This window comes from Phyllostomus discolor, chromosome 6 (assembly GCF_004126475.2).
Source record: "Phyllostomus discolor isolate MPI-MPIP mPhyDis1 chromosome 6, mPhyDis1.pri.v3, whole genome shotgun sequence".
Lineage (NCBI taxonomy): Eukaryota > Metazoa > Chordata > Mammalia > Chiroptera > Phyllostomidae > Phyllostomus > Phyllostomus discolor.
In genome coordinates, this window is record NC_040908.2 from 117,993,229 (window position 1) to 118,005,534 (window position 12,306).

Consider the following 12,306-nt stretch of genomic DNA (forward strand, 5'->3'; position numbering starts at 1 on the left):
TTATTATTTCCTTCCACTTGCTATGCTGGATCAAGCTGTTGTCTTTTCTATCTTCTTAAGTTGTAAAATTAGGTTGTTTATTTGGAATTGTTGTCTCTTTTTTCTTTCTTTCTGTTTTTTACATGTAAGCATTTATAGTTATAAATTTCTCCCCTGGAATAACTTCTGTTGCATCCCATGAGTTTTGGTATATTGTTTTTAATTTTTATTCATATAAGTATTTTCCAATTTCCATAGTGTTTTCTTTTTTTATCCATTGGTTTTATCCATTTGAAAGTGTGGTGTTTAAGTTCTATAAATGTGTGAATTTTCCAGTTTTCCTTCTGTTACTGACTTCTAAGTTTATCCTGTTGTGGTAGGAGGAGATACTTTGTATGCTCTCATCATTTTATATCTATTGAGACAATTTGTGGCCTAACATGTGGTCTATCCTGGAAAATGTCTCCTGTGCACTTGAGAAGAATGTATAAGCTGTTATTGTTGGTTTGAGTGTTGTATATCTTAGAAATAGTTAGTCTATTGCGTTTTTTGTCTTCTATTTCTTTTTATTTTAATTCTTACCCAAGGATATGTTTATTTATGGGGGCAGGGGGAGAGAGACATTAGTCAGTTGTTTCCCATACCCATCCCAACTGGGTATCAAACCCACAACCTAGGTGTGTGCCCTGACCAGGGATGGACCCCACAGCCTTTTGGCATATAGGACAACACTCCAATTGAGCCACCGGGCCAGGGCTGAGCTCTCTATTTCTGTACTTAACTTTTGCCTGGTTTTTCTATTTATTATTAAGGGTGGAATGTTAAAGCTCTCAACTATTATTGTACAGATGCCTATTTCTCCCTTCAATTCTGTCTGTTTTTGCTTTAGAAATTTGACTGGTCTGTCATTAGGTGTATAAATGTTTATGCTTGCCTTACCTTCTTGCTATAGTAAATGTTTTATTAATCCACATGTATAATGCCCTTCTTTGTCTCTTGTAACCTTTTTGATATAAACTCCATTCTGTCTGATGTTAGTACAGCCACCCCTGTTCTTTTTGGTTACTCTTTGCATGGAGTGTCTGGTTTCACCCTCTCACTTGCAACCTGTCTGTGTCTTTGGATGTAAAGTGAGTCTCTTATAGACAGCATGAAGTTAAATCATGAGTTTTTAATCCATTCATTAAATTTGTCTTTAATCCATTTAAAAAAATAATTACTGATGAGAAAACACTTTTGTCATTTTGTTACTCCAGTCATTTCTGCAAGTATTTGTTACTTTGTTTCTATCATCTGATATTTTGTTATTTCTGTATGCTTTATAGTTTGTCCCTCATTGTCCGCATTACTGTTTTCTTTTGTTTTTAGTTGATTTTTTGTACTGAAACATTTAAATCCTTTTCTCCTTTCCTTTTGTGTATATTCTATGCCTAGTTTCTTTGCAGTTACCATGGGAACTGTATTTAATGTTCTAAAGTTATAACACTTTTTTTGAATTTATACCAGCCTAACTCCAATAATATACAAAACTCTGTTGTTTTTTTACAGCTCCATTTTATCCTTTTCAGTTGTTGCTACCAGAAAAAATATCTTTACACATTCCATGTCCTCAAACATAAACTAACCATTTAAAAATGCATTAGTCTTTAAATTATATAGAAAACATGTGGAGTTAAAAAACCAAAGTTAACATAATGCTAGCTTTTAGAGTAATAATTGGTTTTTCAGATGTATTAGTCTCTTAATCATGTAGAAATGAAAGAATATATATACAATCCATTGTCACGATACTAGATATTATAATTGTCCATGTGTTTACTGCTACTGAAATCTTTGTTTCCCCATGCAGTTTTGAGTTACTATCTAGTTAGTGTCTTCATTTCACCTTTCAGTGCTCCCTTGGTCTTTCCTTATAGGGCCGATCTAGTGTCCATGAACTCCCTCAGCTTTCATCTGTCTAGGGTTTTATCAATTTTCCCTTCAGATTGAAAAGCAGTGTTGCTGGATATAGGATTCTCGACTGACAGGTTTTTTTTAAGATTTTTTTTTATTTATTCACTTTTAGAGTGGGAAGGGAGGGAGACAGAGAGAGAGAGAAACATCAATGTGCGGTTGCTGGGGGTTATGGCCTACAACCCAAGCATGTACCCTGGCTGGGAATCGAACCTGCAACACTTTGGTTTGCGCCCGCGCTCAATCCACTGAGCTACGCCAGCCAGGGCTAGTTTTTTTTTAACACTTTGCCTATGTGGGCTCACTGCCATCTGGCCTTCAAAGTTTATGATGGGAACTTCTCGAATAATGTTACTTAAGATCCCTTGTATGTGACAAGTCACTTCTCTATGGGTGCTTTAAGATTCTCTTTTTGTCTTTGTCTTTTGAAAGTTTGATTAAGGTGTGTCTGCATGTGGGTCTCTCTGAATTCATCTTACCTGGAGTTCACTGGGCTTCCTGGACGTTTGTGTGCACATCTCTCATCAGACTTGGCAGTGTGCAGCCGTTGCTCCTTCAGATAGTCCCTGCTTCTCTCTCCTCCTTCTGAGACCATAACATTGCCTGTATGCGCGTGCTGGTCTGTTCGGTGACAAACAACAGATCTTGCAGATTCTGTTCACTTTTCTTTCATTGTTTTTTTTTCAGACTCATTAACTTTAATTGTTCTATCTTAAAGTTCACTAATTCTTTATTCTGCTCAAATTTGCCTTTGAATCCTAATAGTCAAATTCTCATTTCAGTTACTGTATTTTCAGCCCCAGAACTTTTTGGTTTCTTTTTAGGTTTTCTGTCCTTTTATTAATATTGTCATTTTGTTCATCTTATTTTTTTTACTTTATTCACATCTTTATTTAGTTCTTTAATTACCTTTAAGGTGGTTGTTTTAAAGTCATTGTCTAATATATCAACTTTTTAACATACAGTTTCTGTTGATTTTTTTCCCCTTGAACGGAGCCTATCTTCTTGTTTCCTTATTTGCTTTGTGATTTTTTTCTTTTATTGATTCCAGAGAGAGGGGAAGGGAGGGACAGGAACATTGATGTGAGAGAGAAACATCGATTGGTTGCCTCTTGTATGTGCCCCAACAGGGGACTGAACCCACAACCCAAGCCTGTACCTGGACTGGGAATCAAACCCACTGCCTGTAGGTCTGCAGGATGACGCCCAGCCAACTGAACCGCACTGGCCAGGGCTGCTTGTGATTTGAGGGGAAAAAATAGGACATTTGAATCTAATAATCTGGTAACTCCAGATTCTCACCCTTCCTTGGTTCTCCCCTTCCTCACGGTTTGTGGTTTCTCCTTATGTATTTACTTGTTGGTTGGTTGGTTGCCTCTGTGCCAAGGATCAGCCTGAAGTGTAAACTTAAAAGTCTTCTCATGTCTCTTCTGTTTCTTTCCTTGGACATACACAGTCCCTTTCTAATACTCCCTATGTATTCAGTTGCTTTGTGTCCTAGTATTTAATATCTGGATCCCAAAAGGAGAAAAAGAGAAAAATGAAAGGCAGGGAAGAATGATCACTGGTCCTTTAAATCCCAAAAGTCACTTCGGCTGGTAGGGGAGGGGTGTGCAACGTGGAAGGAGGAGGAACAACAAGGGCTTCTCTCCTCCTTGCCACACCCCTCTGGTCAGAAGCATCAGTTAGTGACCCTGTTGTTGCCAGAGAGCCTCGTCCTGCTCCAGAACAGCCAGCAGGGCCTACTGCTTGCCACCCATAGGCACACACTCTGGAGTCAGAGTCTGGTGGAAAAGAAAAGGAACCCTTTATTTAAAGTATATACAGCTTGTAATAATGGCAGGTTTCTGCCTCAAAGGTAGTTTCCTTTAAAATGCCTCAAAGAAAATCACCCTGCCACCCTCTGCCGGCTCAGTTCAAGGTTCCATCAGGAACTTCCTTTCCCACCTAAAGGCACTGTCCTGTAAGAATCACAGTGGCTTATCTGGCTTCAGTCTGTGCATCCCAGTGTCCTACTTACTCACAGCGCACCGTCCTCTTCCTCTGGCTGCTGTGCTCGGGTGTGTCAGTGTGCCTGGCTGGGCAGAACCCGTGCAGCACAGCCCCGGTTGTCAGCATCGCTGCAGCCTCCCATGTAGGGGAGGGGTGTGGGGCTCGTTGCCTTGCCACCCGGCTTCCAGGACTGGCACAGATCAGTAGACCAAGCCCCGTCCCACACGTTGGTGGCCTAGATCCGAGGCCTTGTCTGGGCTGGAGCTGGCACAGCAGCAGTCACAGCAGGAGCCGCAGTCACGAGGCCCCCACTGGAGGAGCCCTCTCTAGAGAAGCACTCAGGGAGCAGATGGGAAGCCCGCAGGCCCCCTGCCCTACCCAAGCCTCCTATGCTCCCTTCTTACCAGCCTAATGCCCACAGTGCTCCTGGCCAAGCAGGTCCCAGAGCCCCCAGGGGTGGGTTTGGGGAATACAACCAACCAGCCCGGGGAGGGGAGAGCAAAAGTGCACATTTTGCATGTGCTCTGCTTTTAAAGGCAGCCCCTATAGTCCCCATGGCAGAAGTAGATAGGAGGGTGTGTCCCTTTCATCCAATCACTTTCCTAGTTCCAAGCATCAGCCCTTTGTGCTTTTCTGCTGAGTCATGCATGCATGTCCCTGTCGTCAGGGCGACACATGAATGCAGTCTTCTTTGCTTTCCCACCCATCCCCATTCCCAGGGGAGTCCCCCTACCCACTGTTACATTATCAGAGACCTGCCCACCTTGGCTCCCCCACAAGCTGTGTGCAAGCTGCTCCTGGAACTTGTACGCAGCCACCTGCCTTGGGGCTAGGGGGTGGGGGATGGATAACTGCTAATGTGCTAAATACTGAAATTGACCAAGTTAATCATTTACCATCCATATCCTCTTCTGGAAGTTGCAAGCCTTCAATAGACTTCACAGTTCCAAAATAGTTACATTAGTCAGATTCTGCCAGTGCAATTGTTGTCTAGGTGAGGAGGCAGATTCCTGGTGCTCCCTTCTCTGCATCTTCTCAGAATCCTTTCCTGTGTACACAGGTTTGTGTTTCCATGGACAAATGCCCAAGAATACAATTTCAGGGGTATGGCAATACTTCTTTAGTTTTATGAGAAACTCAAGTTTTTAAAAGGGGCTGCACCCTTCAACATTCCTACCAGCAATGTATGGTGATCCTGAGTCTGCATCTTTGCCAGTTTCGGCACTGCCACTGTTTTTTACTGCAGCCATTCTGAGGGGTGTGCAAGTGTGTCCTCAGTGCGGTTAGTTTCTGTTCTCTGATGGGTAGTCCAACGGCACACCCTCCTCAGTGCAGTGTCTTCCGATCTTTTCTAACTGGGTGGCTTGATGTTTTCCATTTTTGACTTTTGAGAGTTCTTTACATATTATAAATACTAGTCCTCTGTTGGATATGTGGTTTGCAAACATTTTGCCCCAGCCTGTAACTAGGCTGTAGCATCCTGTTCACAGAGTTTCAGCAGCAGACGTTTTCATTTTGATGAGGTGTGACATCATTTTCCCTCTTGTGGCTCATGCTTTAAGTGTCAGGTCTGAGAACACTTTGTCTACCCTTAGTTCTCAGAGATTTCCTCCTATTTTTCTGAAAGTTTTACAGTGTTATATTACATATATAAGTCTGTAATCCATTTTGAGCTAATTTTTATATAAATTGTATAGTGTAGGTCAAGTTTTTTTGAGGGGGGTTGTTTGTTTTTGCCTATGCAAAATTCATCTAACACTATTTGTTGAAAATCTCTTATTCCATTGAATTGCTTTTGCACCTTTATAAAAAATCATTTGGGCTCATTCATGCAGGTCTGTTTCTGAGTATTAAATTATGTTCCACTGACCCATGTGTTCCTTCTCTAATACCATACTGTCTTGATTACTGTAGGTCTATATGAACCCTTAATATTGGGTAGAGTGATTCTCTCTCAATTTATCATCCAGGATTGTTTTAGTTATTTGGGGGTTGTATCTTCCCATTTAAATTTCAGAATCAGCTGACCTAATTGTACAAAAAACCTTGCTGAGATTTGATGGGCATTGCATTAAGCCCGTGAATCAGTTTGAGGAGAATTGGCATCTTTGTGATACTCTTTCGATCCATGAACACACACGTCTCTCCATTCATTCAAATTTTCTTTGATTACTTTCATCAAGATTGTATATTTTCAGTGTACACATCTTGAATTTTGTTAAGATAACTGTTTAATTTTCTTTGGAGTGGTTGTTAATGGGACTGTATTTTTCATTTTAGTTTCTATCTGTTCATTATTACCAAATAAAAATGTGATTGGTTTTTGTGTGTTGGTTTTAAAAAAAAATAAGAACGTAGCTTTTTACTACTGTTTCCTTATTTCTGTTTTCTTAAATTCATGTTTAGGTGACCTGTAGAGTTGCCTCAGAGACATACTGAGTAACGAACTGACAACTCTCCAGCAAAGGCGGTGTCACTGTCCTTGTTCTACAGTTGACACAGGGAGCCTACGCACGTGCCAAGCGTGTGTGTGGCAGAGCAGGGACTCATCCCTGGCCGTACAGAGCTGTTTCCAACAGGCTGTACCATCTCAGGCTGTAACACATTTTTGAAGGCCTTACAGGGTGTATTTTCTGAGGAGTTTAGTCCTTGAAAATGACAACTTGGTTAGAATTACTAGATGTTCCTCTAGTTATTTTCTTCCTGCTTCTGGAGACAGTGCCCAGGCATCTACTGGCACTTAGTGTGTCGGGAAGAGTTGGGTTCCATTCCCTCTACTCAGTTGTTATTAAAATTCATTATGTTTGAAATTTAGATATTTATCAAATTGGAATTCATTTACTCATTCCTTCAAATACTATGTATGAAGGGAAGTATTATGGTAGGTACTGGGTATACAAAGATGAATAAGACACTATCTTCATTCACTTAATTTGCTTATACTCAAGTAAAGAAGACCCCTGGGAAAGCAGAGGGACTGAAGGGCAGTAAGTACCCAATGGTGTGCAGGAGCGGGCACAGACCAATGGGCAGGAGCCTGTTACTAAGTATTTAGAAGCTCTGAAAAATCTGTTTTACTGATAGTAGCTTACAGTTGGCTATGGTCAGACAATTTACACCATGGAAATTAGCAAATACTACATGTAGGGCTTTTCTTTTTTCCTTCGTTACTATCCCTTAGGCCAGGGGTGTCAAACTCATTTTCACCAGGGGCCACGTCAGCTACTCGGTCGCCTTCAAAGGGCTGAAATAATTTTAGGGCTGTGTAAATGTAACTACTCCTTCACTGCTAAGGAGTTGAAATTACAGTCGGCCCTTTGAAGGCAACAGCAAGGCTGTTGTGGCCCCCGGTGAAAAGGAGTTGGACACACCTGCCTTAGGCCCTCCAGTTGACTAGCGCCACTGTTGGTGTGGGAGCAGAGGTATTCAACCTGTTCCTTTCTCTCGCCTGCACGTCATATCTTAAGTTGTTTATTGAGGACTGGGTGCTCCTGGTGATTTAAGCCTTTCACAGACATGGTAGCTGTGAGGCTAAGATTAAGACTCAATCCCCCGTGGGTTCTGTTTCTGTTCCAGAGATTATAAAGCAGCTAACATCACCATCAACTTGTACATTGTCAATGAGCCGTGGCTCTTCTCACTGGCGTGGTGCTCCAGGATTCACTCAGTGACCACAGACAACGTTCAGCTCCTGAGGCAGATGCATGTCCCTTACTACTTCATGGTGAGCTGATCGTCCAGATCGTCCTCCCAAGTCTGGGGGGATAGGAGCCTGCGTGCGCTGCCCCACCTGTATATTGCCCACGGTGCAGTCCCCTGGGGAGCTGCCTAGGAGCAGAGATATCTACGATGTTGGAGGTGTGGCATTCTCCCTTCTCTCACACAAATCCTACTGTGAATTTGGAACTGTTCTATTGCCAAAGAAAGTCACATGTCCAAGTCCAGGTTCAAGGTGGATGAGAGTAGAAATAGCACGGTCACATTGCATACCTTTCACTCAGATGTTACAGATTTAAGTAACGTTTAATTACACTGCACAATTATGCAAGAGATGCAGCTGCTCGAAGCCTTTTAGGAGCAAGAACAACTTATTCTTGGCGTTGCTCGGTGATGCCCACCTGGTGCGCATCGTGGAGCGGGCCAAAGCCCCAGCTGGTGTGTTGCTCAGGGGGCCTCAGTAAGAGCCCCAGTTTAGTGGACGTTGGTTTAGAGCTTCCACGGTACCAGCCTAGCAGGGCTGTGGTGAGGATTCAATGTGGAAATATCCTAAACGTGCTTAGAACACTTCCTTAGTTCCTGTAAATGCTCTTTAATTGTTCATGATGACTAGTATTTTTATTAATATTATGATTCAGTCCAAGAAAGACATTGGGATGGGGGAGAATGGCCTAAGAAAGAGTAAAAAGTGCCACCCAGTAGCATCAAGTAACACTGGAGGGGGCACAGGGGAGGGGGGAGGGAGGGTCCCACCAGGGAATTAGGAAAGTCACACCAGAGGCCCCAGGAGATGGGGCTCTGGGACAGGGGCGACTCAGGAGCGTGGGGGAGGGGGCACATTCAGGGAGAGTTACAGTTTCAGCCTACTTACTTGAAGCATGGTGATGCAGAACAGTGATTTCTAAATGCTCGCTCACAGACGGGTTGCTTCAGTATCACCTGAGGAGCTCGTTAAAGGCACAGGAGTTCTCATTCCTGAGGTCTGCAGGCAGACCCGGGACCTGTGTCACTGCCCAGGTAGATCTGGGCGCACAGCCAGGTTGGGGAAGCCGTGCCATGAACACACAGGGCACGGGAGCCCCCCGGGACTTGGGGCGTAGTCCTGGGGTCCGAGCAGACTTGCTGTGTGACTTCTCTGGGCTCCCCCAGGCCCCCGTGTGGAGGGTTGAGGGTGGTGGAGGTGTGCCCTTCCATCCCTTGTAGAGCCCCCACCCGTGGGAGGTGACTGTTAGGTAGCCCCAGGCGTTCTCTGTGTTTGAGGCCCCCCACCCTGCTCGGAACAAGCTTCTCCAGCGGGTCTGCTGCCCCTCCACTGCGCCCCAGGCAGGGCAGCAGGGGGGGTGGCGCTTAGCCCATATGGTCAAACATCCCTTCCGTCTGTAAAGTTCTTTGACTTGAAAGTGATTTATTTTCTGTTTTGCAGACACCAGGTTACTATATGTTCACGTGGCTTCTCCTGGACGTTGTTTCTTCTATTTTTATTGTTGCCATATTTTATTTTCATTGGTAAGTATATATTTATAACTTTAAACAAATTTTTCCCAAAAGTGTAAATGGTTCTTGTGGAAAGTTAAGAAAAGAGTTAAACACTCTTCCTATAATCCATCCCCCGAGGCAAGTTCTCGGGAAGGCAGGTAATAATCTGAGCCCTTCATTTCTTCTGCTGCTGCCTGCAACTCCTCACACCCCTTCCACCTCCTCAGCATGGGACAGTATTTGGGGGGAAGGGCTGTCACTAACACTCAGTTAAAGCCTGTAGCCACAGGCTCAGTGCGATCCCACTGAGAGGGGCCAGAGGGTGGAGACGGTCCAGGACACAGCGGGATGCGGTGCAAAGAGCAAGTCCACAAACGTGGAAGCCTGGCCCTTAGCCCTGGATCTGCCCCGTAGTTGTCGGTGACCAGAGAAAACCACTGCCCCTCCCCAGACAACAGTGTGTTTCTGTCCAGGAAAATGGCATTGGAGAATCCTCACCGGGAAAAGGCTACAGGGTTGCCAGGCTCCGGTGGGAGAGGAGACATCCAGGGAGCCGAGCTTAGCTAGAGGAGACGCGCTGTGTGGGCCACGTCACGCCCATCACGTCTTCATTTGTAGTTTTCCTTTGCAGGGGAAAGTGCGAGTTCTTAAGTGAGAGCTTGACTGGGTAATGTTTCTTTTCTGGCTACTGCCTTAGATTATTGTTATTTCTGGAAGAGATCTGAGATTCAAGGATGGTCTGCTTCCTTCCAGGTGGAGAGAGAGCCAAAATGAAAAAGTCTTTGAAAGCACCCGCAGCTCCGCAGGTAACACCTGAGGCCTGCCCAGGGCTGCCCAGTGCCCCCGGGACACAGGGTCTGCTCTTGGAGTGTCTGACAAGGGCCGAGGGAGTCTGGGAAACTGACGGTGGGGACCAGGGAGAATTTGGGAGGTGTGGCTGGGCACAGATGCTGGAGGGCCCTTGACATCAGGTTTCGTTTTGGACTTGAGTCTTTAAGCAGTGGGACTCCTTGGAAGTGTTCGAACATGGTGTTTATTTTTAATATTTTCATATATTCATCCATCACACAGTTCTTGAATACCACCTTGTGCCAGGTACCCTAAGAGGGGCTGAAGATAGTTGAAAATGGACAGTGGCCCAAGAGAGCAGAGGGCTGGCCCACAGAGAACAGTGCGGGAGCAGACGAGAGGGTAGCAGATGGCACCATGGGCCCAGCACCCAGGTCCAGGCCAGAGAGGCTTCTGTGCCCGGCAGGGCTGAGTGTGCTTTATGAGCGGGGCTTCAGCTGCGGGTCACGAGTGTTGGAGGGTGCGGGGGACACTGCAGAGGTCCCGAAATGCGGGACTGGAGTCTGGGCTCTGTGTGTAAGCAATCGGGAGATGGCAAATGAGATTCAAACCAGGGAGCAGTGTGCTGGACTTCTGCATACAGGGGTGGAATCACAATAATTTATTATTCATCAGAAGAACTCAGGGGCTGAGGAAGTGAGATAAGCCAGTAAGGGGAAGGGCAGCTGGCTTTAATTTCCACAAGGAGACAACCACACAGTGTGTTATGGGTTCAGGGAGCCAGTGCAATGGTAACAGGAAAGCCAGTCAGGAAGCAGGGGACTGCAGCGCACGGTTCAGTTTCCTCACACAGCTCCTGGAGCCTCCGTAAAGCCACAAAGTCATGAATGAATTCAGTTTCTGTGGACAGGGGTGACTATCCTGAGATGCTGTGCACCAGGGGCAGCTGACTGAATGATCCAATCAATGCTTAGAGTCAGGAACAGATCCGCAGAGATGGTGAAAAAATGAGTCCAGAAATTGGAGTAAGTTAAATGGAAGGCAATGGTGTTTCCTGCTGTGAAACTGAAGGTTCAACCGAGATTGCCCGACTCTCCGGAGGGGCAGAGAGTTCTCAGGTGACTCTGAGCTACATGAGTCTTAAGATCGCTGTCCTGGCTGGGAAGAGGTCTGAAGGCTGTATTCCAGGGTCCTTATTGTTTTCAGCAGTTGTATGATTAAACTAGGGCTGTTGTAACAAAATGTCACAGACTGGACAGGTGAAACAACAGGAATTTATTTATCTCACATTTTCTGAGGCTAGAAATGCAAGATGAGTGTGTCAGAAGGTTTGGTTTCTTCTGAGCCTTCTGCCTTGGCTTGTGGACAGCCTCCTGCATGCTGGGCCCTCCCACAGCCCTCCATGTGCGCATGCGTCTTCAGTGTCTGTCTGCCTGCCCCCTCCAGTCAGAGTGGCTCAGGGCGCCCCCAGCCACCTCACTTTAATCAACTCCTTAAAGGCTCTACCACAGGGTACAGTGTAGATTAAGGTGCTGGGGTTAAGGCTTTGACATGTGAATTGGGGGGGGGGGCACACGACTCAGCCCGTAACAGTAATCCAGCCAAGAAATGAAAAGAGCCTGGAAGTGGTGCGGAGATCATAGATGGGAGCGAAGTTTTGAAGGAAAGTTCAAAGACACGTGCACATTAAATGAAGGAAGTGGCTGCGATGTGTTAGAAAGTATTCACCAGGATGTATTTTTCATCACTTTAAAGAATCAGTCTCTTGTCTTCTTAGTTTCTCATGAAAAGTCTTCCAAGATGAAACTGTCTCCCATTTTTATCTTTCTTCCTCTGCTGGTGAATGTCCTTTTTGTCTGAATAATTTCATGATGTTTTCTTTTGTTACTGGGTTCCAGTGATCTGGTTGCGGCTCACCTTAGTGTGCACACGAGTGTGCGTGTGTGTCTGCCACGCTCGAGGTGTGCCGGACTGCTTGGACCAGTCAGGGCATTATTTTCATCAAATGTGATAGATTTTTAGTCTGTAGCTTCCAAATATTTTTCTGCCCCTCTCCTTTTTCCAGTATTCCAGCTGCCTACACATAAGACAGTTTGATATTGTTCCACAGGTTACTGAGACTGTTCATTTTTATTTTTAGACTATTTCATTTCTGTGCTTAGATTCTATTGCTGTATATACTCATTTTTTATTGCTGTGTAACAAATTATCACAAAACTAGAAGCTTAAAACTACACAGATTTATCACTCACAGATTCTGTGGGCCAGGAATTTAGGCATGGACTAGCTGGGTCCTCTGCCTAGAGTCCCACCAGGCTGAAATCGAGGTCCTCTGTCTGCTTAGGGTCCCACCAGGCTAAATTCAAGGAGTTGCTAGGCTGAGATTTCATCTGAGACTTA

At 44.9% G+C, this 12,306-nt stretch overlaps 1 protein-coding gene across 1 annotated transcript in view; it reads left to right on the top strand.

Annotated features, from left to right (window-relative positions):
* LOC114498856 (glycerophosphodiester phosphodiesterase domain-containing protein 4-like) overlaps positions 1-9,934 on the top strand; it is a 74,230-nt gene extending 64,296 nt beyond the window's left edge. Inside the window, exons 14-16 of the mRNA XM_036029988.1 lie at positions 7,501-7,648; positions 9,065-9,147; positions 9,871-9,934. Coding sequence (XP_035885881.1) covers positions 7,501-7,648; positions 9,065-9,147; positions 9,871-9,934 — 295 coding nt within the window. The remainder of the gene's footprint in view (positions 1-7,500; positions 7,649-9,064; positions 9,148-9,870) is intronic.
* The last annotated feature ends 2,372 nt before the right edge of the window (positions 9,935-12,306 follow it).